The sequence below is a fragment of the Vipera ursinii genome (assembly GCF_947247035.1).
Source record: "Vipera ursinii genome assembly, chromosome: 1".
Lineage (NCBI taxonomy): Eukaryota > Metazoa > Chordata > Lepidosauria > Squamata > Viperidae > Vipera > Vipera ursinii.
Window position 1 is genome coordinate 4,725,844 of NC_139512.1, and position 24,942 is coordinate 4,750,785.

The window sequence follows — 24,942 nt, forward strand, 5'->3', positions numbered from 1 at the left end:
TACACACCAATCATATATATATATATATGTATGTATATATGTATATGTATATATATATATATATATATATATATATATATATATATATATATATATATATATATATATATATATATGTGTGTGTGTGTGTGTGTGTGTGTGTGTGTGTTTGTGTGTGTGTGTGTATGTATGTGTATGTATATATATATATATATATATATATATATATATATATATATATATATATATATATAATTTCAAGGTATATATAAATTGGGAAGCCCCAAATATCTTGGGGTCCAGGAAACGATTCCTAGGAACGACTGGGCCTACGGAGACGATCGTGGGCAGTACGGGCAGCAGCTTGCGAAGGAAGCGTTGGAGGCCTCACCTGTTGAGCTCCATCCCGATTTAAAGGCACCTTAAAAAGGGGAACAAGCGCGACGGATCCCACGCGAGGGTCACAGGCGCTGAGCGAGGGAGGAAGCCGGAATTCGGCGCCAAAGGCCGCGGGGGTGAAGCGGAGGCGCCTTTCACGTGCTCGTGGCCGCCGGCCCCCCCCCTCGCCTCCGTCCCCTGCGGGCTGGCCCGGCAGGGCGGGGCTTCTGGGGTCGAAAGGAGCGGGGGTCCTGGGCTTTGGGACCACGTGGCGGCCGCTGCACCGCCCGGGGAAGAGGAAGATGGCCAAGGCGCCGGGGGCACCCGGGGGTCCGAGAGGGAGCCCGCGCTGTCTTCCTTTGGGGTGAGCGCCAAGGCGAGCGAGGGGAAGGGGTGTGCCCGCCACGGGGGGCCGCAAACACGAACAAGGCTCAGGGTATGAGCCGAGCCGGTCAGCAGGCTCGTGGAAAGTCTGGGCGCACGGAGAGCCCCGGGCAGACTGAGGAGGGGGCGGTTTGGTGCGTCCAGGCTATGCGTGAAATGGACGCGCTCGAGTCCTTGGAGGGCGGCTGGCGGGGGGGGGAAGCGGGGCGCAGAGGGCCCTCCGCCAGCCTCGGGCGACCCAGGGAGGGCAAGCGCGGGGAACGGGCGCGGGAAGGCGGCCTGGGGTCAGCCCGGAGGTCCTCGGAGCGCCGCCCGTGGGGCTGCCGAAGAAAGCGGGTGGACGAGGCGCGCGCTGCGGGGCGGGAGTTTTGAAGAACGGGGAGGGCTGAGCTGTGGGGTGGAGGAAGGGGACGGGTCGCCGGCGGGGAGGGAGGGAGGGAAGGAGGGCCTTGCTGGCGGCGGAGGGGCTGGGGGTCCCTGGGGGGGCGAGCGGGAAGCCCCTGTCGGGGAACGGCCCTCTCCGCCCCGCGGGTGGTGGAACATTAGATCAGCGTTTCCCAACCTTAGGAACTTGAAGATGCGTGGACTTCAACTCCCAGAATTCCCCAGCCAGCTATGCTGGCTGGGGAATTCTGGGAGTTGAAGTCCACGCATCTTCAAGTTCCTAAGGTTGGAAAACGCTGCATTAGATGCCATTAAGTGCCCGTCGATAATTACGAACGAGCGAGCGGGCGGGCGGGCGAGGCAGCCTGTGAGAGGCGCTGGGGGGGGGGCGGAGGCGCTGAAGACACGTGTGTGAGAGGAGGGGGAGCGAGAAAATGGGGAGAAGCGGCGGGGAGACCCGTGGGGCCTGTGCAAGCGGGGTGCAGGGCAGGCGGTGAAACCCCTGTGGGGAGCAACGGGGGGCCATTGGCAGATGGGGTGGGCGAAGAGCTTCCCGCCAAGAGCCTGGATGTGTGGCGGACGGTGCAAAAGCCGGGCACATGGAACTCGTGTGAATGTGGATCCGTATTCGGTTTGGATCCCGCCTTTTCGGGCATGAACTCAAGGCGGTTTGCAGAGCCCACAATTCTGGGGAGGTGATCGCAGAGCTGGGATCTGCCGAAAGTCGGGGGTCCAGGAGAAGATTTCATAGGAACCTAGAGAAAGGGTGATGTTTGGGGAAGTGGCCTGGGTTGAGCATGCGAGGCAGCGTTCACACGTACGCAGCTGTCTGGCTGCGGGGTTCAATGGGAGAGACTGAACGTAGAACCACACACCCCATAGTCCTGTCGGTGCTTTTCGGAGTAGGTGTGCTTATTACGCCCGTTCACATGTATGTGGTTAAATATATATATATATCTTGAGGGGGACTATATTCTTGCCAAAGCGGAGGGATACCATTTGGGCGCCTTTTCTTTAATTTGGCGGGATGGGAAGTGGACTTCTTTTTTTTCTTTTGGCTTTTCACCAACGGCTGCCTGCGCTCACTACCTCATTCCTTCATACGGCGGGAGGAACATGAGTGAATGGAACAGCCGCGGAGGGGAGGCGCACGTGTGTGGTAAGGGAAGAGGCAAAAGGAATGAATGAGAGAGACAGCAGCGGGAGGGAAGGGAGCTCCTGAGAAGAGCTTGATGATGCAAGCAAAAAAGCTCAGCGGTTGGGTAAAAGGAACAGCGCCCCCATCCAGCAGGAGAAGTGAGGGGTGGGAGGTGCGATTGACAGCTACTGAAAGGAACAGCCACTGTGAACGTTCCAGTCCCAGCCGAGGGAGGCACTTTGGAAGAGCTTGGCCCTGGAAGCCAGAGTGGAGGTTGCAGTCGCCACCAGCTGCAACAGAAGCTAGTCAGCAAGTAGCAGCAAGCAAACCACCGCAGTCCTGGCTGGGAGGGACCTTGGAGCAAGCAGGCAGGCAGGAGCCAGAGGAGAAGGAGGAGGCTGGCTCGAACCAGATCCAGACCCAGGCATCGTGGAAGCAATGGATCGGAAGAGGTGGGAGTGCTCAGCTCTCCCGCAGGGATGGAAAAGGGAAGAAGTGACCAGGAAATCGGGGCTCTCTGCTGGCAAGAGTGATGTCTATTATTATAGGTGAATGTGCCACGGCGGAGGGGCCTTGGGTAGGGAAGGGAGGGGTGGGGGTGGGAAGGGAGGAAGACGGAGGGGATGATGGGGCTGCTGTGGCCGCCGCCACCTATCTATCTTTACAGGCTTGCTGCTGTAAGACTGTCATTTTAAATGTATGCATACAAAGAGGGGAGACTGCTCGATCTGCATTTACTGCATGGAGGAGATATAGCTGGTCTTTCCTGTCCCCTGTTTGCAGCTACTGTGGAAAGTCTAGTTCGGTGGGGAGTGGGGAAAACTGGTTTCCGCATGTCGGGAAAGGAATGAATGATTATTTCCAACCTTTGCATGTGTGCTGTCCATTTCAGAGCCGAGAGTGGCATCTTTAGCATTTTTGAAAGCTACAGATGTTCCTTATTCTGTATTTAGCTAAAGAATCGCTTGAAAGGAAGGTTGCCAATGGCTTTCTCTGGGTTAGCAGTGGAGTAAACTACAAATGACAATTTCACATCTTAAAAGTCCAGTCACTTGTTATATATCCTCCCCCAGTGAATTGTGGGCAGGTTAGTCTCTTAGTATCTGCATCAGACATGTCAAACTCGCGACGTCGCGTGACGTATCGGAGCTTTTTCCCCATTGCCGGCAATGGGGTGGGCGCGGTTTCATCACGATGCATCTGGCCCGCAGGCCGGCAGTTTGACACCCCTGATCTACATGCTAAGAAATTACAATCCAGTTGCCATTGCAGGATATTTTTGTGGAAGTTTACGCTGTTATTTCAAGGTGGAGGAGCTAAGTTGCTGTCTGCTTTTTGTTCCTTTGGGGTTATGAAAATATACCCCTTTCTAGTGACTTTGCATCTGGATTTTGAGATACATCGATGGGGGTTCTCTGGAGAGATATAGACTTTTATATTGAATAGAGAGAGCAGTGGTTCTCAAACTGGTCTGCACAGGCCAGCTGGTCTGCCACAGCATCCCCACATTAACCACATGGAGTCTACCGGCCATTTCAAGTGGTAAATAAATTCTTAATTTCAGTTTTCATGTTTTGGTTCAAAACTTACCTGAAGGGCCCTTTTAAAATGGAATGAAGATGTGTGTGTATCAGAATATAACATGGATGCAATAATAACTTGCTGAAAAGTGCTTTCGGAGATGAAGATCTTGCTTGAGTTTTTCTAACATTTATTAAATGGTTCAGATTTGCTGAGAGTTTGTGAAAGAGTGGCACAGAGAGACCTTTAAAGTGAGGCTTTAAAATACAGAAGGAACAGGTGCTGTGGGAGTCACATGGGAGGGCAGCAGATCAGGTGGAGAATGTATGAGTTGATTTTAGTTTTTTCGCCCCCCCACAATTTTTTGTAAATAACTCGGTGAACATACCTAATACTCCTTTGTCTTCTTATTTTCTGCACAACAATCTTGTGACGTGAGTTGGGCTGAGAGAGAGCGACTACCCCAAAGTCAGCCAGCCAGCTTTCAAGGCTAAGGCAGGTTGATAATTTAAATTTGATTTAAATAAATTTAAATGTATAGTCTAAATTCCATTGGAATCAGTAGTGGATGATAACCAAACTGTCAGAAGTGTTATCCTAAGTGCAAGAGAGAGTCTTTAGGAAGGAGACAAGAGAACTGAGTTTCTTTGCAAATGAGTGGACACCCCAATTTGCAGAACAGGTATATAGCTCCTCTCTCTTTGCTGTACCGCTAAACTAGAAACATTGTAGAAAGCCAATCAAGAAAAGATGGAGGGAGCAGGGTAAAAAAAGAGCCACTTTTAAGGATGTGTGTAGGCAAAAAAAAATAACAAGAGTAGTACTGTTGCTGTTGCCACCTTGGTTTCCTTTAGCTTGGTTACGTAGACAACAGTGAGATGTTCTCACAATGCTTGTGTGTGGGTGTATGGGGAACAGAAAGATTGCAGAAGATGAGTTGGTGGAAGTTGTAAGTCTGTCTAATACAAAACAGCTTCCCCCCCCCCCAACCTCTTGAGCATAGTTACAGTATTTCTAGTAATAAGCTCATGTTAAATTATTGGGGGGGGGCAGAGGAGATACAGTCTGTTGCATAAAGATACTAGTAACAATGTTCACATATTTTCCTAATGATGATTTGTTAAATAAGCCTGGGTTTACACATCACACTGAGCAAGAACTAAACAAATTGCATTGTGGCTGTTAAAATTGTCAGTGTGCTGCTGGCGGCATATCAAATTATGCCAGACTGCCAATGCATGAAAAGTCTTCAGTCTTTTAACCTCATGGAAAAGGATGTGAGGTGACATCTTCTGCTTGGTCATTCGGGAAGCTGTATAGGTGGGATTCGGGACTGCAGTACAGAGGAACCCAGCACAGTTATTGTATGTTTATAATCTTATAAATTGTATCCTTCAATACCAATTCACATGAATTGAAAAGAGGAAAATAAAGGCAGAACATGCAAATCCTAGGTATAATTAAGTGGATGTCTGAAATTTTTAACATTAGTTTTAGAGGGAAAAAAACCTGTTTAACACCCATATTTTGGATGATAGTAAAATGACTGTCTTGGAATTTGTGTTCTGTTAGGAGATATCTTTGAGAATTAGTCGAGACTAGGCATGCACATCCTCCCATTTGAATTGTCTTAAACAATTCCCTTAAAGGTTTCACCATTTCTATCTGTAAGTTTTTATAATACATGGCAGTCAAACCGTCAGTACCCGGCGCTTTACCCACTTTTAATTGTTTAATTGCTAAAAAAAATTCTTCATCAGTTATCAATGGATTCATCCCTTCCTTTTCTTGCGTAAGAACAGGAATATTAGCTTTTGTCAAATAATCATCTATATCTACATCTCTAATCTTATCTCTAGCATACAGCTTAGAATAAAAATCAACAAAAGTCTTTTTAATAAGACTGCTGGTACACAACTTTACCCTTATGTTCTATTCTATCTATATTAGAAGCCCTTTGCTTCTTCCTTAACAAGTAAGCTAACCATCTACCTGGTTTATTAGCATTACAAAAAGTATTATGTCTAGCATACCGTAAGTTAGTTGCCACTTGATCTGCCATTAACTTATCAAACTGAGCCCTTAATAAAGTAATTACCTCTTTGATCTTCCCATCAGATGGATTCAGAATTAAAGCCTTTTCTTTTTCCTTAATTTCATCCTCTAATTCTTTCCTCCTAAATTCCAATTTACGTCTATGTTTATTGTTCAAATATATTAATACACCTCTCATATAAGCTTTACTTGCATCCCAGACCATCTCAATAGAAGTACCTTTATGCATATTAATTTTAAAAAATTCCTTCATCTGTTTTTTACACTGTTCCACATTTTCCTGGTATCTAAACAAATTTTTATTTAAACGCCAAGACCGTCTATCTCTATTATCTTTTTCTATCTCTAACCATACTGGACTATGATCAGATATAGTTCTTGGACAAATCTTGATCTTCTTAATCCTAGAAAAAAAATCATTAGTAATTAATACAAAATCAATCCTAGAAAAAGATTGATGCCTGTCGGAGAAAAAAGTAAAGTCTTTTTCTTGCAAGTTCCTTTCTCTCCAAACATCTCTCAATTCCAAGTCATCCTTCATCTCAAAGATTTAGCATAAGTTGGGATGCTTTTAAAAAGACCTCCCTTGTCCATTTGTACATCCAAAACACCATTCCAGTCTCCCATAAAAAATACAAGATTTATAATCCCACTGAATAATCTTGCTGTGTAATAAACTGTAAAAATCTCCTTGTTGATTAGGAGCGTCTAGTCCAACCAAAAGCGTTTTCTTGCCTTCTATTAATAGTTCAATCATAACATATCTTCCTTGTTTATCTGTTTCAATTAAAGTCGCTGTCAAAGTATTCTTAACGTAAATAACCACTCCATTTTTCTTATCAGTCGCAGAAGCAATAAACCAGGGGTCTTCAAACTTGGCCTTTTTATGACTTGGGGACTTCAACTCCCAGAATTCCTCAGACAGTGTGCCTGGCTGAGGAATTTTGGAAGTTGAAGTCCACAAGTCATGAAAGGGCCAGGTTTGAAGACCCCTGCAATAAACTGTGTGCCCAACCTCAAGTTTACCAAATACTTTTGATCCGTCGCTCTAATATGTGTTTCCTGTAAGCAGATAACATCATTTTTAAATTGCTTTAGATATTGAAATACTTTCTTTCTCTTATGTGGTGAATTTAAACCATTAGAAGCTTTGTCGCCATCTTTTGCGACCTGAAGCTTTTGGAGCGCCTCATCCAAAATCACCTGCACTCTCTTTGGTCGCGCTCCTCCCACTGCTTCACTGTAAGTAAGTTTTTGAGGTGCCGTCATAACTCTCTGCTGTTCTTGCTCTTGTCTCATTCGTCTAGCAGCAGCACGTGTCATTCTTTGGTCTCTAACCTCCTCCGATGATACTGAAATTTGATCCACTCCTGTAACTTTCTGGAATTCTCCATCTTTCAGCTGCATAACTCCTTCAGCACCTTGTGTGCTCTCACTTTGTGGTTGACGCTCTCCTTCACTGTTCTTCTTTTTAGATTCCAAAAGTGGTATAGGGACTGCCTTTAAAATATTAGCATAGAAATCACGTGCCTGTAACATTGTAAGAAGACAATGTCTCGTGCCTGCATACATCACCACCATACCCACTGGAATCTCCCATCTGAACTGAATATCCCGTCTTCTTAATTCTTCTGCCAGAAAAGCAAACTCCTCCCTTCTTAAAATTCTTGGAGGGATCTCTTTTAAAATTAAAACTTCTTGCTCTGCAATTGCGAATTTACTGTTATAAAAAGCTTGAATAACCTCATTTCTAATTGCTCTCTTTGTAAAATAAACCACCACATCTCTAGGTAATTTCCTTTGTCTTGCAATCCATGAATTAACACGAAATATTTTATCTATATCCGCCATAATATCTTCTGCTGGACGCCCCAAAACATCTTCAAGGGCTTCTGAAACTACTTTTTTCAAATTTTCCTTAGAATCCTCTTTTAAACCTCTGATTCTCACAGCTATTTGTCTATTCTTGATTTACAATTAGCTGTGTGTATTTTTTATTGATGTATAAAACAAAGTTTTAGTACCATGCCTATGTAATCAATCAGTATTGTCTATTATACATGTGATGAAAGATTTGAAAAACTCCAGTAGTTTTTAGAATTTTACAATTTCAGGAATAAAATTCAACAGGTTAAGTACCAAAAATAACTGACAAAATGTGATATAGAGACATGAGTGCACATAATACTTTCATGTAGAAATAGAAACCAAAATGCACACTTCTATGTAGGAGTAGGATTTAATAATAATAATAATAATTTTATTTATATACCGCCCTTCTCCCGAAGGACTCAGGGCGGTGAACAGGGCAAGCATAAAAAATACAAGAATACAAAAGTTAAAAAGGATTAAATATATGCCCGACTAAAAACAGTAATTACAAATATTAAGATAACAATAAGAGAAACCCCACTAGCATCGCTAGAACCATTCAGAATTATTTCTGTCTGTTCCTTATCTACACTTAGAAGGTGAAGTTAGCTGGCCTGATTGAGTAAGCAATAATTATAAGTAGTAAGTTGGAGAAATGTATCTGGGATGCTTCAGAAAATGTTCAGGATTTGTTTTTTTAAAAAGTACAGCTAGTCCTCGACTTGCAGCCATTTATTTAGTAGCAGTTCAAAGTTACAGCAGCACAGAAAAAAGTGACTTACGACTGTTTTTAATCATTTACGGCCATTGCAGCGTCCCCTTGATCACATGATCAAAATTCAGACACTTGGCAACCGGTTCATATTTGTGGTGGTTGCAGGATCCCCGGGTCATATGATTGATTACCCTTTATGACAGGCAGAGTCAAGTGGGAAGTCAGATTCAGTTAACAATCATGTTACTAACTTAACGACTGCAGTGATACACTTAACAATTGTGCCAAGAAAGGTTGTAAAATAGGGCAGAGCTCACTTTGTCTCACTCAGCAACAGAAATGTTGGATTCAATTGTGGTCGTAGATTAAGGATTGCCTGTATCTTACAGTTAGGAAACAGTGAATAGGAAAATGCTGTGGCATGGAATCACTGAGTGAACCATGTTATAGTCATGAAGTATGTGAACAAGAGCAAGAAGATAAAATATGTATACCCCATACAAAAGTTCCGCTTTCTAATGAAGGAAACATTGCGACATTTCAGACTGAGTTTTCAATGAAGTTTATTACTTGCGCTCTTTCTCCAACTTTTGACTTGGACATGAGCAAGAAACAACCTTAACCTGATAGATAATGTGAATCTGGAATGTCCAACCACAATAATTTCTCAGTTGTAATAGTGGCGAATATCTCTGATGACTCATACCTGGCCCATCACAAGACCCTCACTTGACATTCCCACACCTGAAGCCCGTATATAAGAAGAACACTGACACAGACATCCCCTAAACACCGCTGAAGATGGTTTTTTTTATTAAAGAGTTTTACAAAAACAAGATTTTACAATATATCCCCAAATCCCCCCCCCACCCCAAACCTGCCCACTCCCCCCCCCACTTCCCAGAGCTAAATACAGGATTATAGTTATAATAATCATATTCTAAATAAAAAGTATGCATAATATACAATTAACCAAATTCATAATGTGCTTTAACTCAACACCGCTGAAGATGTTACCTAGCCTGGTAACGAAACGTTCAGAAATCATCCCTCAAACTCGGAGAACGAATCTTCACCCTAATTCTCAGTTGTAGCTGCTCATCGTACTTTTGTCTAGTTAGTAGGATTGAGACTGATAGGCAGTAGCACCAGTCCTTTAAAGTAAGCCACACTCTATAGTGATGAGAGATTTGTCTACCACTTAATATTTTCTATACAGTATTAGATAGATCCATTTCCTCTTCTGTTGTTTGTTGTTGTTGTTGTTTTAAATTAACCTGAAGAGCAATTTGGAGACTGGGCTAAAGCATAATGAGGATGTATACAGTTGGCAAACAACTGCCTCCTATTTCTGACCATCCCATGTAGACTGAGAGTTCTTGCATTGGTGTCTGGGTGCAGTTTCTTTAAAATATGAGAATAAACAAAATGAATTTCAGTGGGGACTGATAGGATACAATACTGGTGGGCAAGGCAGATAAACTTGTGGAATTGTCCAAAGTTTGTGGTTTTCACACAGACTGGATTTTGTAATCTGTGTGGAAGCACATAAAGTGGCACTAGACCTTAAAAGTGTCTTTCATTGCCTTTGGATATGCTATTTATAACTAAGCTCTTTGTTTATGAAACATTTGTTTACAAGTTACTTTATTTCTTTATAAAACATTTACCCGCTTTTCAACATTAAAACTTCCCCAAATGAAATATAGGTCCTTGCATATAGTATGGATGCTTTAGATAGCATATAGGGACAGCTGCTTGTATGCTTGCTGGTGCTAAATAATAAGAGTGCATTCATCCAATTTTAAAGCCTATTCACTTCCTGCCCCTATTTGAAGTGTTGCTACTAAACTCTTGAGCTCTAAATCTAAGCTAAGGGTACAGTATTTTCCCCTACAGACATTTGTATGGATCAGCTGATTAATTAAAAAAAACAAAGCTTTTTGTAAAGGTCCTATTCGAATAAATATCCTACCTTCCTAACAGATCCTAAATACGTTTAATTCAAGCTATTTTGAATAGGAAGTTGCATTGGTTTAGGGAAGCTTTCATTTTGATTGTGCTTAAAATAATAGTGTTACAGTGATTTTCTACCTCACACTGCTTACCTAGCAGATGACTTGGTGGGAAAGGGTGATCTCTGAAAAGAGAAAGTTCAAAACTACTGCTGTATATTACCCACTTGGTCAAAAACTACTGCTTGATGTTACACTTTTGCTTTTGTTTTAATTAAACCCCTCGAAATGTCTGTGTGTGCGTTCCTGAAACTAAATAATTGGTGATGGAAATGAATTTGCTTGTAACTGGGACAAAGATACATTTTCCCTTGCAAATCGGAGTATAAAAGAACAAAGAGTCCAGGTTCTCTGTGCAGAGTCGACATCTGGAGGCTGTTCAACCCAGTTTGAATAGGCTGCAATGTATTCATTTTAAGTTCTCCCCTTTTCTTCCCCCCCTGCAGCCCATGTAGGTTCTCAAAAGTCTGTGAATTTCAAGTAACGCTAAATAAAGGAGTGAAAGAAAAGCAGACAGCTTTTTTTTTGTAAACAGTGTCTGAAGGATACCATGCAAAACTTTACAATGCCAGCATACCTTTAAGACAGGCAAGCGTGGAGAATTGGCTCCATTGCTTTGCAGCTGCTTTTTTTATCTTTGAACAATAGAGGATCAGAAATGCTTTCTGCATTCGTTGTTTTTTTTTTTGTTTTGTTTTTTTTTTAGTAAAAAAGCATAATAATCCACATGGGACACTTTCATCACAAATGACTTGCAGGCCTTAAATCAGGAGGACTTCGTGCCCACTGACTAAAGCCTTTTCTTTGCATGTTTGTATCATACTGCTAAAATGGTAGTTTTGGAATTATTTCTGTTTGTATTGAGCAGTTGCACAAGTCTCATATATCTAGAGAAGCGTGTATTTTCTTAATTTTAATTTAAAGCTCTTAACCCCTCCCCTTTACAAAGCTTAACTTCACCATTGATCTCCTATGTACATTGTATTGTCCACAGTGTCCACAACAGTGATGAAAGTGACTTACTGGTAACTAGCTTTGTTGCATCTGTAGTTACTGAACTGAAGGGGGGGGGATGTCTGTTACTGCCAGAACAAAGCCATTATAGTTTTGCAGGGATAAGTGTAAACAGCCCAAAACTAATTGCTGTATTTGGGCTATAATTCTAACACATGCTGCCCAGAATTCAAAAGCTAAATTTGTCCTTTCTTCTTTCCACCCTTCCCCCTCCAAATTCTGTCCATTTCTCAGTCCAAGTGGGAAGAAATTCCGCAGTAAACCTCAGCTGGCCCGTTACTTGGGTAACTCCATGGACCTGAGCACATTTGACTTCCGAACGGGGAAGATGCTAATGAGCAAGGTGAACAAAAACCGGCAAAGGATGCGGTATGACTGTTCAAGCCAAACCAAGGTGAGGCTGATCTTCTTTTCCTCTCTTTTTTTAAAAAATTGGATACCCTACTGGCTGTAGGGAGAGAATTACAATTGAATTCTAAATGCGCACAGTGATATGCCTTATTAACTCCATTTACTTTTGTCATTAATGCTCTTTCTTTAATAACTTGTACTTGAAGCAGATGGCATTTAAAATAGATTTCACATTAAAAAAATTCTAAAGTACATCTCAGCAAAAGGGAGGCAAAAACATATCCAAGGTTCTTGATTCTAAACAAAATGTCTGGTTGAATCAAATGATCTTATTTGTATATGTGTATGTTTTATTAAACATTGCAGTTAAACAGATAAAAATACAAACTAGAAAAAAAGTTGCAAAAAACATAAGAGAGAAAAATGGTGAGGTCAAGGAAGAGGGTGTTTTCTGCCCTGCCCTGCTTTAGGGAACCTTCCAATCTTTTGGCCTTCTGCAAAGGGGTCAGAACCTGGCTGTGTAGCCTTGCATGGAGGACCCATGAGCCCACATAGCAGCATTTTCCCATGGGAAGGATTCTTGTGATTAATTTTAAAATCTTATTTCAAATCCATCTTAGTCCATTTATGACTTTCTAAAATCAATGTTCCTAGTTATCCTTTTTGCTATTTATTCTAAAAGGCTTTTTATACCTTTAAAACATCTTTAAAAAGTTCTACAGCTAAGAATTAAAGGAAAAATCTGGTGTATGTTATAAAACTTGTTGGTCAAAAGGTTCTTAATAGTTGAAAATCAGCTAAGAACCAAACGTGATTAGAAAATGAGGTTCAGTAGAACTTTGTGTCCATAAGACTACATTGTGGCTGTGAGCTTGGTGGAATCCCTTCATTCTCAACTGTTTAACTCGCAAGCCATTAGTTATGAGGAGTGGCTGTCCGGAATGCACATGGGCTATATCACAATCTCTCCTTTATCCAGAGAGACTTGACTGGTCTGAAATTACTGTCTGGCTGCTTGCTAAGTCGTGTCCGACCCATCACGACCCCATGGACAACGTTCCTCCAGGCCTTCCTGTCCTCTGCCCTCTTCTGGAGTCCATTTAGGCTCACGCCTACTGCTTCAGTGACTCCATCCAGCCACCTCATTCTCTGTCGTCCCCTTCTTCTCTTGCCCTCAACCTTTCCCAGCATTAGGCTCTTCTCCAGTGAGTCCTTCCTTCTCATTAGGTGGCCAAAGTATTTGAGTTTGAACTTCAGGATCTGGCCTTCTAAAGAGCAGTCAGGGTTGATCTCCTCTAGGACTGACCGGTTTGATCGCCTTGCAGTCCAAGGGACTCGCAGGAGTCTTCTCCAGCACCATAGCTCAAAGGCCTCAAGAGAACTAAATGATCTTAAAAACATACCAAGCTATGAACAAAAAGGGGTGGATTGGGGAACTCCATTTTTCGATCTTTTCTGTAGTTTACTATTCCTGACCAAGTTACTATTTTATGACAAAGCATGAAGGGAAAATGAGGGTCTGGGATCCATCTTACATATTCCCGGAATAGAAGTGGACATTAGCTGTAGACATTGGGAATTGAACCTAGAGTCCTCTTTACGCTAAGTAAATGCTAAGAAAGGGCCTTTTCCTCCTTGTCTAAGGGGGCAGACTTTGCCCTCAGTCATCAGTCAAGCTGCATTGTGTGTACACTATGTTGTTTTACATAGACATGAATGGCTGGCAGTTGTAGATTTAATTAACTGCAGTAAACTTTGTTGACTTCAGATATTATGAATTAAGGCTCCTATTATTTATTTTTTTAATGTTCATTTAGCACCTTCTATAGACCTCCCACCTCTGTATGATGCATACAAGCAAACTGATATGGAATATCTGATCAATTAAAATTATTTTAAAAATCTACCCCACAAATCATCATCATAACGGCAGTAACAAAAACAGATAACTGCTTATAATCACCCTAGAGCTCAAAGCTTGCTGAAATAAAATTATTTTAAGGCCTTTCTGATCACAGTTGAAAGTATGACTGATTGGATCTCCAGTTAGAAAATCAGAATTGAATCTTAGAAGTCATCTGCTCTAACCTTCTATTCAGTGTAGGATCCATTAGCGCAGTAGCCTTATGCTCACAGACCTATACAGGTAGTCCTTGACTTACGACCACAATTCAGCCCAAACTTTCTGTTGATAAGTGAGACAGTTAAGTGAGTTTTGTCCCATTTTACAACCTTCCTTGCCGCAGTTAGGTGAATCACCACAGTAACACGCTTATTCGATGAATCTGGCTTTCCCATTGACTCTGCTTGTCAGAAGGTCGCAAAAAGTGATCATGCGGCCCCAGGTCACTGTAATCGTCATAAAGAAATCTTGGTTGCCAAGCATCTGAATTTTTATTGTGTGACCATGGGGATGTCACAACTTACGTAAGTGTGAAAAAAAGAACGTAAGTCACTTTTTTCAGTGCTGTTGTAACTTTGAATGGTCACTAAAGAAATGGTTTTAGGTCAAGGACTACCTGTACTAATTTTTAGCTTTTTATCACTCTAAAGTACATCACAATGTTGATATGGCTTACTGTACATACATACTTAGACTCCTAAAGTTGCCTTACATGAAGAAGACAAGCTGTTGATCTAACACTTGAACTAAGATGGGGCTAAAGAGCAGTCTGGATACTGTTTAAAAAGCTGTGTGGTTTTGGGAGGAAAAACTGATAATTCATGAACAAGATAGATATGAAGGGAAAGCAACTCTGTCCTTCTGTCATTCCTGACAAGAAAATCCTCTTGCTGCCAATGGAGAGAATTCATTGTAGCCAAAAAAAAAGGTTTCTTTTATCAAGTGATTTCTCCAGAATCACAATGTGATTATTTTTCTTATCGTGTATCTTTTAAAAAAAACCTGTTATTTATAAAGACATATTTTACTTCCAGTAGACTTTTAAGTTTTCAAGGAGTCTTGAAAATGTTTAGAATCAAACCACTTCAATTGCAAAATTTTCAGTTGGAACCATTTTGAAACGCTTCCAATTCAAAATCAAGTCTTTGTGGTTAGAACATAGCTGTTTCTGGCTAAAAATGCTCAGCCTGTTCACAGCTGACTCGCATTTGAAACATGATTAGAAACAATTTGATTCAAAATGTTTTTGCATCATCTTGAACTTAATTTTGGAAGATTTTTTTTATTGCTCACTTCCTATCCTCTCGAATCTTTAGGGTAAACCTGATTTAAACACCACGCTTCCTGTGAGGCAGACAGCTTCAATTTTTAAACAACCAGTCACTAAGATCACCAATCATCCCAGCAACAAAGTGAAGACAGACCCCCAAAAAGCAGTTGATCAACCCCGACAGGTAAGGGGTGTGACTGAGAGGTGGGAGGTTTGATTTGAAATATTTTCCAAATGATCTCATAGAAAGCTAGACTGAGAAGCCGAAGCTTAATCAAAGCTGAGCAGCAATATGAACTTTGATCTCTGCTTTGATGTCAGTCTGCTTTATCCATTATACCATATTAAGTTATTGTAATATTGTAAAAAGACTCCTATTAAATCCACCTAATCCAGCATCTTATTTCAATCAGGAGTCGTTAGCCAGATGTTGCAAGAATGTCTGCAAGGAATATAAATTGCCAGCCTACTCCCCCAATCTCTAGCAGCTTTAGACTAGCTCTGAACTGGAAATTAACATTTCTGAATACTGAGAAGTTCCACCTTACCAGCACTTTTATGAGCTTTTGATTATTTCCAAGTATATCCCATGATCATGAGTTGCATGAAAAAACCTAACTGAGGCAGGAAAAGATTGCTCATAATAGTTTTTTCTCCCTTTTCAGATTAATATGAAGTAAAATCTGAAACTCTAGACTTTGGGGCTGCATGCAGGTTGCTAGCATGCAGAGCACCTTCTCCCAGGTGGATGGGGCCACTGTTGGCCCGTTTTTACATATTTTGGTATTTTGAGTAGAGTTTAAAAGGGGGAAATCCTTGATAACCTCTATGGTCTAGTGCAGGGGTGTCAAACTCAATTTCATTGAGGGCCGCATCAGCATTGCAGTTGCCCTCAGGGGGCCGGGTGGGTATGGCCAGGGTGGGCGTGGCCTACTGGGTGGGCGTGGCTAGAGTGCGTATGGCCTACTGGGTGGGCGTGGCCAGCTCTACATCGTTCGCATCAAGGGTGCCTATGGGGGCCTGGGCAGGAGTGGGACAGATCTGAGGGTCTCTGGCAGAAGGAGGGTCTCTGGGCCAGGGCCAAGGCAGTGGGGGCCATTCCCTCACTGTTTCCAGGATGGCTTCGCGGGCCGCATGAAACCACTTCGCGGGCTGGATCTGGGCCCCGGGCCTTGTGTTTGACATGTCTGGTCTAGTGGTTAAGGCACCAGGCTAGAAAGGAAGAGACCACAAGTTCAAGACCCACCTTAGCCAGGAAAGCTAGTTGGTTGAGTTGTTGTAGTTAGGAAAATAGGAGGAGGAAGGTATATTACGTATAGTCATTGTCTTTTGTGTGTGTGTGTGTGTGTGTGTGTGTGTGTGTGTGTGTGTGTGTGTGTGTGAATGCCAATCTTCAAGTGAAATATTCAACAAAAATATTTGGGGAAATATGTTGCATTAGAAGGTTGAATCCCTGATATATCTTGACCAATAGAGAGCTGCAAAATTCATCAATCTGGGAATTGGCCATTCTGGTAAATTCTAGAAAAAGTCCATTTCTCTCCAAACTGGGAATGATTCAAGATGCCATGGACAAAATAGGTCTGGTGTTCATCTATAAGTCTTAAATCAATTCCAGTTCAGAAGCTAAGTTACTGAACTCTCCCATCCCAACCCCAAAAGTCTGGAGGGAAACAACATTCTGAATGTCTGGAATGTTGAATTCGCAAATTGACAATTTTTGCACACCCCTATTCTAGAGATTTAAAAACATCTTGCATGGGAAGACAGTATCAGAGTAAAATCCAATGTTTCACAACGTGGTATCCTCCCAGTAACTTGGAGTACATCATTTTCAATCATTATTCATGCCGGCTTGTGCTGATGGGAGTTGTAATCCAAAGCAAAAATCCTCCAGACTCTGCCTCCCTCAGTTCTTGACCAGCAGCTGATCTACTCAGTTACAGAAATGTAAAGAATGGAAGCTGGGCCATTACATTTGCTCAAGTTGGAAGTTATTTGTTTCCCCTCTCTGAATTGTTTGATTTCCTGCATTATAGTTAAGTCACTGTAAGACCTTGTTCCCGAGTCAACTTCCTACCCAGACTTTTCTCCCTTCGTCCCTTTGTAACACGTCTTTTTAGTTGATAAATCTGGGAATGGGGCATTATGTATACACCATTCAGGAATCTTCAAGGACACAGTGAGCTAAAATGCTGTTAGGCTAAATAACATTAAGAGGGATGCAGGGGGAGGTCCTTCTCTGTGGGCGCGCCGGATTTGTGGAACCGTTTGCCAGTTGAGCTCCGGATGGCGCCCAACCTTCGCTCCTTCCGACGCGATCTGAAGACCTACTTGTTCGAACAAGCCGGCCTGGCCTGATGGGTGATGGGTTTGGATTTTAATATTGTTTTAGTGCATTTTAACTTATTGTTGTTAGTTCTGGGCACCTTGTTTAATCTTTTTTAATATTTGTATCCTTGTATTTTTATATGTTTGCCCTGTTCACCGCCCTGAGTCATTCAGGAGAAGGGCGGTATACAAATAAAATTATTATTATTATTATTATTATTATTATTATTATTATTATTATTATTATTATTATTATTATTATTATTATTATTATTATATAGGGACGCGGTGGCTCAGTGGGTTAGGACGCTGAGCTTGTCGATCAGAAGGTCGGCAGTTTGGCGGGTCAAATCCCGAGTGCCGCGTAACAGAGTGAGCGCCTGTTACTCGTCCCAGCTTCTGCCAACCTAGCAGTTCGAAAGCACGTAAAAAATGCAAGTAGAAAAATAGGGACCACTACGGTGGGAAGGTAACAGCGTTCCGTGCGCCTTTGGCGTCTAGTCATGCCGGCCACATGACCACGGAGACATCCTCGGACAAGCGCTGGCTCTTCGGCTTTGAAACGGAGATGAGCACCGGCCCCTAGAGTCGGAAACGACTAGCACACATGTGCGGGGGAACCTTTACCTTTATTATTATTATTATTATTATTATTATTATTATTATTATTATTATTATTATTATACTGGGAAACACTAGAATTAGATGGAAAAATGACATACTGCAGGGTTTTTAAAGACGTGTAAGAGACTCATAACTTTTCTTTCCCCTTTCTCCCCACTGGACCCCCCTTTTTTTTTTTACAAAAATTAATTATTTTTCTCTTTTTAGCTCTTCTGGGAAAAGAAACTAAGTGGCTTAAATGCCTTTGACATTGCAGAGGAGTTGGTGAAAACAATGGACCTTCCAAAGGGTTTGCAAGGTACTTTCAACAACTGTTGACAAGAGAACTGAACTGCTGATGGCAGTGACCAAGTTCCTCAGATCATGAAGCTGATTATTTAATTGGAAATATTTTACATTCCACTTCTCCACTATCAAAAATTCTTCAGACCATTTGACCGTTATGATGAAAATAATGATTTTTATAGTAAGCATGAATTTGTAAGAATGTTGCTATCAAACAAATAAATAATTGAGTCATAAAAACAAACGTCCAGATAGGTTGAATGAATAAGAGCATTCTTAGCACAATGCCATAAATATATCTATATATGCTAGATGCAAGTCAAAAAAATTTCCTAAGCTATTGTTCCATCACATAGAAGGTAAATATTTTATGTCTATCCATATATTCAGTTCAGTAATGAAAGCTTTAAATCTCCCTCGTTCACAATCCTTGAATTGTTTTCAAGAGTTTCTAATAAAGGAGAATATTTGTAGCTCAGGATTGAAATGAGGGGTCCTTGGTGCTTTCTGAGCTTGGTTGTTTTCTTGAAGACGTTTCATCCCCCAAATGTCTGGAAGCAAAACAGCCAAGCTCACAGACCACCAGGGACGCCTCGTGAAGTTTCTGGCTAGAACAGGGGTAGTCAACCTTGGCTCTTTTATGACTCGTGGACTTCAACTCCCAGAATTCCTGAGCCAGCCATGCTGAGGGGAAAGGGAGAGGTTTCCAAGCTGAGCCATGCTGGCTCAGGAATTCTGGGAGTTGAAGTCCACGAGTCACAAAAGAGCCAAGGTTGCCTACCCCTGGGCTAGAATCTCCTCTTTTGCCCCACCTTTTGTATAAATTGCTTTTTCCTAAGCTCCATTTCAGAAGCGATGCAGTCATTTCAGATTCCAGTTTCCTTTCTTTCTGCGCTTAGGTGTCTCATCGTAACCAGCTGCTTGAACTATTAGTTTAAAAGACAAAGTACCTTTTTAAAAATCTCACTGTTTGCTGACATGTGCATAAAATGAGATACACACTCATTTTCTGCCCCTTATCCTCAGGAAATCAAAACAGAGCAAAGGAAGAGAAGCTTGCTGAGTTTCAGTCTGCTGAAAAGGGAGGAAAGAGCTTATTTCTATCTCCTTAGTTGTGTTTCTAGGCCAAGAGGTTAAAAAGCAGTAAAGGAAGGAAGTTTTTTTTTAAAAAAATAAAGTCTTGAAGAAGCTCTAGCTTTAGGAATAGGGATTTAAATCTGAATCTCAGCTCTCCACTCTAGCTGGTGCCCGACACTGCTGTCAGCCTATCACGGAGTATATTTGTGCTTAAACCTGACGGTCCTGATCCGTAGGAATTTTGTAATAGCATCAGCAAAAAAAGACATAATCATTTATTAACTATTATCGTGCTGTACCTCTTTAGGTGTGGGACCTGGATGTACTGATGAGACTCTCCTTTCAGCCATTGCCAGTGCCTTGCATACCAGCACAATGCCCATCACTGGGCAGCTCTCAGCTGCTGTTGAGAAAAACCCCGGAGTCTGGCTGAATACTTCTCAACCTCTCTGCAAAGCCTTCATGGTGACTGATGAAGACATCAGGTAGTAAAGCTTGACTCCCAGGGCAGGAGGTGAATTTCTCCCCCTGGTATTTTATGTAGTGCCAGAATTTGTTAGATGCTTAAAAAGATCTATGCTTCTGTCCTCCAAAAAAAATGTTGTGAAATCCAATTAACTGCTTACATTTGGCCCGGGCATTCACTCTCACAGTCCTAGTTCACAGGCAAGGCTACAAACATTTAATGTTGTTTCCAGCAAGAGCAGATAGATTCTGTGCCAAGTTCCTGTCCTCCCTTGTTCTTGAAAGCACACAAGACTACCACAACTGCAGCCTGACCACAGTTTGGTCAATTGAGATCTTTTTTTTTCTACAATGGTACCTCAGTACTTCTCATTAATTGGTTCCAGGAGGCGTGACAAGTATTGGAAATGCCAAACAAAGCATTTACCACACGATCCTTTGTTTTCAGCCGGGAAGGACTTCTGTCTGTCCCTTTTCCTACGTCAGTGACCTTCCCAGCGTGGCCAACTTCCTATCTGCCCTTTGTGGCCATCCCCCTCCTCTTTTTGCAGCAACCTTCCCAGCAAGGCTAACTTCCTATCCGTTCTCCGCAGCTGTCCCCCTTTTCCTATTGTAGCACATCGAGTACCAAACAAACGAGTACCAGGACGACATTTTCATGTCAAAATGTGTTGAATAGTAAATTTGACTAGTTTTTGAAGCTATCAAATACCAAGCTTCTTTTTTGGGGTGGCGGGGGGGGGCGTGTTCATAATTTTGGTAAGGGATTCATGACCAGCAAGCTCACCAACAGCATTTGGGGCACAGCGAAGGAACTCTCTTAAGTGTCAAGGGCAAGTCGGCATGCCAGCATCTAGCAGTGCAACAGTATGCTCTGACAACACACTGCATGACTGCCAAAGAAATCTGGTAAAGTGCTATGGCAGCCAGGAACCAGAAACTGCTTGTAGCCACGGTATGCTTGTTGCTGTTCCACTGTAGCCTATATTGTTGTTCTCAAGAATACATACATAATAGCTGATTTCGTCCCCACGTCGAATAGGAAACAGATTGTCAGATCTGAGATTTAACTGGTGGGGAAGAGAATCCCCAAACACAACCCCTGGGTATCATCCTTATACAAAAGAGAACCCACATCACAGGGGAGAAGTCTGCACTATTGACAACTTACATTAGTTCTTTAGATCAGCTGCCCATTTCATGAATCTCACAAGTCTCCAGAGCTAGACGATTACCTGCACAGAGCCAGTAAGCTCACTTTGTGCCTTTTTGCCTGTTCTCTCTCATTCCAATCTCATGGTGGTGGAGAAATTAAAAGAGGAATGACTGCATATTCAACCTTGAACTACTGAATGAAACGTGGGATATAAAAGTGATCCTGTTACTCTCTGATAATTTACCTCTTCCCTGATAGCAGGATTCCTCCACTTATATCTGCTGCATGCAACAAAGGAATAGAGACAACGTGCGCTGGGGGGATTTATTTAAGTATTTTTTTTTCCTCTCCAGGAAGCAAGAAGAGCTGGTTCAGCAAGTGAGGAAGAGGCTAGAGGAAGCCTTGATGGCTGACATGCTTGCTCACGTGGAAGAGATAGCAAGGGATGGTGAGACACCGGCAGTAAAGGGTAACGAGGAAGAGGAAGAGGAGGAGGAAGATGATGATCGTGGCCAGGAGATGGAGAATGTATAGTCCAGGTAGCTCAGTTCCACATTAATACCTTTTCCCCGTCACGCATAGGTTTGCAGTGCCGTTTTGATGTTTTCCCAACATCAAGAAGCTTGAAGAAGCTCTGATATTTCTTTATCATCAAGCTCGATATTTGCAATGAAGGATAGCATTTTTCAAGATTTTAAGAAAATAACTTTTCCAATCATTTCTTCCTTTTCCATTTTAACTAGAAGGGACTTTTAGTGGAGATTAGATGGTATTCTTGGTATGTCCCAAAGAAGTGGTGGATTAGATGGTATTCTTTGTACGTCCCAAAGGTGCTTTTTCAAGAGGCAAAACTAGACTTTCTTGGAAAGAAAGTCCAGTTGCCTCTTGGGAAAAACTCCTTTGGGGCAACCATGACTTGGAAAACTTGAGAATCTCCATAGACGTATTCTTGGCATGTTCTTGATCCTGAAATCAAGTTGGCTTGGCCTATTTTTTTGAATTGGAGAGGCTACAGTCTTGACCTCTCCTGAATGTTGAATAGCAAGTACACATGGAAAACATTTTTCTTTATTAATCCCATTCATATCCCGCCCTTCTCCAAAGACTCAGGGCGGCTTACAATCTAAAGCACAACTCAGTGTGCTTAGCAATTTCTTGAACATAGAGATTATTTGGAAACCCACCCATTCATAGTCACAGGCAGTGGTTTTGATCTTGCTACATGCTAACGTGGCATGATGTAGAGAGGTCTTCTTCACCATGATTATCATAGAATCATAGGGTTGGAAGGGGCCTTGAAGGACATCTAGTCCAGCCCCTGCCCAAGCTAGGAATCTTATTATTCTCTCTCCCATGCCATCCCAGCCCATCCCAGGGTACCTTTTGGAGCCATATCTCCCATGCTTTGTAGCTGATGAAGTATCTCTTTTCCTTCAGGGTGTTTTTCTCCAGAACTAGCCTGCACTTGGTCCACATGGAGGCAAGTGCATCTTCAGAATGCCGTGCACTAACTGTATCTGCGTGTGTGAACGTGTTTGGCTTCAGTTCACAAGAAGCTGAAGGGACCAGTCAGACTGAGCAGTTTGAAGAACGACTTGCTAAGCTCAGTTTTTTCTTTCCTATGCCCCCTCATTTTTCTCTTAAAAGTATCACAGGGCAATAGAGGAATCAAAAAAGTTATAGGAACATAATTTCCAGACTAATAATTGAAACAGGTTTTCCAAATCTCTTTCTAATAGTGTCTGCACATGCCCTAAACGAATTGGCTTAACCCAGAGATGCCGTGAAGAAATTTTTTTAAAAAAAAAAAAAAGTTTTCTCTACATATTTTGAAATTACATGTAACAAAATATTTTTGGTGGTATAGGTAAGCTATTCCACTTGTAAAATCTTGCTGTGGGGTCTTTGTTTTCTTACCTGATTATTTAATTTGGGTTCATATTATTTGCTTTTTTTTAAAAAAACTCCCATCAACAGAGAACGTGCCTTTCATGTGGACTGGGAAATTTGAGCCCCCAAAGCTATACAGATCCACGTTTCGATCAAAGTCCGCTTTTTCTGCATGAATATAAAATGGCATAGAACTCTAATTCATGTAGGACTTTATGAGCACAAACCATTGTGGAAAGAATATGAAAAGATGACAATAATCGCCCAATCAGAGAAAATGTAACCAAAAGGTGATGTGTGAGTTTTTAGCAACTATTTGAAAGAAAGGATTACTTAGTGCTATTGATCTCCTCTTGTTCTATAATTGAATTAATCGCTGCGGGGCGGGGGGTTGCGGGGGGATGCGGGCTGCCTTTGTCTCATTCAATTAAATGCTTTTCAAATAGTAATATTAGATTGCTAACATAATTGAGGAGAAGCAAACAAACCAGGCCAGTTGTAAACGACACAGAATTTGCCTTAATGAGTTCCACCTCAGCTGGGATTAGATTACTAGAAACACAAATAATACCATCTTTGCTCTTGCTTGCTTCCTAATGCCTACTGTCTCTAAATAAATTGTCATCGACATGATACTTTCAGTGCTGGATTTTAAATTTCAGGATTAGATGACAGTATACTACATCTCTTTAAAAAAAAAAGCCAGGGCTTGATGGAAACCTTGTTCATGAATCCTGGCTAGATTTTACATATTTTGGAAATGTGGGATGTATCTTCCTTCTTAATTTCCCAAATTAGAAATGTGATCTTGGGCCTAATATAGCTCTTTTCATTTTGGACTTATAAAAGATATTCAGGATTTTGGTCCAGAAGTCTCTCTTTAATTGTTTTCAGATTTTTGAGTATTTGGTTGAAATCCATCATGTATATTTCTCTTCTGCTCTTGCATGCACATAAGAGTTAGTCCCTGATTGGTTTCTTTTCTTTGTTTATTTGGAGCAACCTCTCAGCATATAATTCCTAGGAAATATCATAAATTATTGCTTTAAGCTTTTTATGCTGCAAAATCATGCTGCGTGCTTCAGTTGTGCTAGGATGAAGCTGCAACTAGCGCGCAAATGTGTAAAGCCCTGTTGATAAGGAAATACAGTCTGGTTGTCTTCAAGCCAGAGTGATGCATTTCTTTCCTTTTTAACAAATGATTTGATAGTGTAGCGTTCATTAACAAGAATTTTGAAAAATTCTTCGATCCTTTGTCTTTCAAATACACACTCATCACCACTATCGCCACCTTACCACTAATATGTACCTTAATTGTAACAGTATCTTAATGTACAGTCTTGTTGGGGAATAATAGTTTTGTAATAAAATGTTTTTCATACATTTAATTTTTCATGTATTACTGTTTGTTGAGGGAATATAGTGAGGTATGGATAGCATAACTCTTCAAATAATGTTACTCCCATAGTAATCATAGACCTGGAAAAGAGGTAAGGTTAAAAAAAATGTACATAGCAGTCACATAATGAAAGAGATTCAAAGCAGGCAGAGGAATGCTATAGGCCGTTTAAGAATTCCTGGATTGAGTAATGACAGTCATTAGATCAGGTGACGGGTTGAGATCTAGTATTTGTGTGTTCATGAGAAATGAAATGAAATGAACCTTTATTGTCAAAGTACAACTGTGATTAGCTGAGCCTCCCTTTGTGCTCCCACCCCCCAACACACAGTGACAACAAACCCTCCATCTTACTACACCATGTGAACCAGCTACACCACACACCGGCCTCCCAAGTCAATTCTGCATAAAATTCACAAAAGTTATTTCTCATTCAAAAGCCTAACAGCCCACGGATAAAAGCTGTTTTTCAGCCTGTTGGTGCGGCTGGCTATACTCCTATATCTCCTACCGGATGGTAGGAGAGTAAAGATACCGTCCAGGGTGTGAGTCATCCCTGAGAATTTTCCTCACTCTTCCAAGGCAGCGAGCCCTGGCGATGTCATCCAGTGGTGTCAGGGAACAGCCCGCAATGTCTTGTGCTGTGCTCACCACCCTCTGTAATGCTTTCCTATCCGTGGCTGTCAGACCAGCATACCAAACCACAATACCGTACGAGAGGACGCTCTCTATAGTA

General features: G+C 41.8%; 1 protein-coding gene across 5 annotated transcripts; it reads left to right on the plus strand.

The window, feature by feature from the left end:
* Window positions 1-602: 602 nt before the first annotated feature.
* MBD3 (methyl-CpG binding domain protein 3) lies at window positions 603-23,176 on the plus strand. 5 transcript variants are annotated; one of them, XM_083350011.1, is made up of 7 exons: window positions 2,374-2,811; window positions 11,690-11,849; window positions 15,026-15,163; window positions 18,142-18,232; window positions 19,604-19,781; window positions 21,271-21,456; window positions 22,355-23,176. In XM_083350011.1, exons 1-6 carry the CDS (start codon window positions 2,702-2,704, stop codon window positions 21,449-21,451), a joined length of 858 nt encoding a protein of 285 aa, XP_083206137.1. In that variant the 5' UTR covers window positions 2,374-2,701; the 3' UTR covers window positions 21,452-21,456; window positions 22,355-23,176. The 5 variants fall into 5 exon arrangements, with proteins under 5 accessions (XP_083206139.1, XP_083206137.1, XP_083206138.1 ...); XM_083350012.1 differs by having other exon boundaries at window positions 22,895-23,176; XM_083350013.1 differs by lacking the exon at window positions 2,374-2,811 and adding an exon at window positions 603-721 and having other exon boundaries at window positions 21,271-23,176.
* The last annotated feature ends 1,766 nt before the right edge of the window (window positions 23,177-24,942 follow it).

Excerpts from the sequence above, each read along its gene's own strand:
- MBD3 (XM_083350010.1), top strand. The coding sequence starts at position 2,702 with ATGGATCGGAAGAGGTGGGAGTGCTCAGCTCTCCCGCAGGGATGGAAA. Across the intron at positions 2,812-11,689 it reads AGTGATGTCTATTATTATAG|TCCAAGTGGGAAGAAATTCC; the intron begins GTGAATGTGCCA and ends TCCATTTCTCAG. Across the intron at positions 19,782-21,270 it reads GTGACTGATGAAGACATCAG|GAAGCAAGAAGAGCTGGTTC; the intron begins GTAGTAAAGCTT and ends TTTCCTCTCCAG.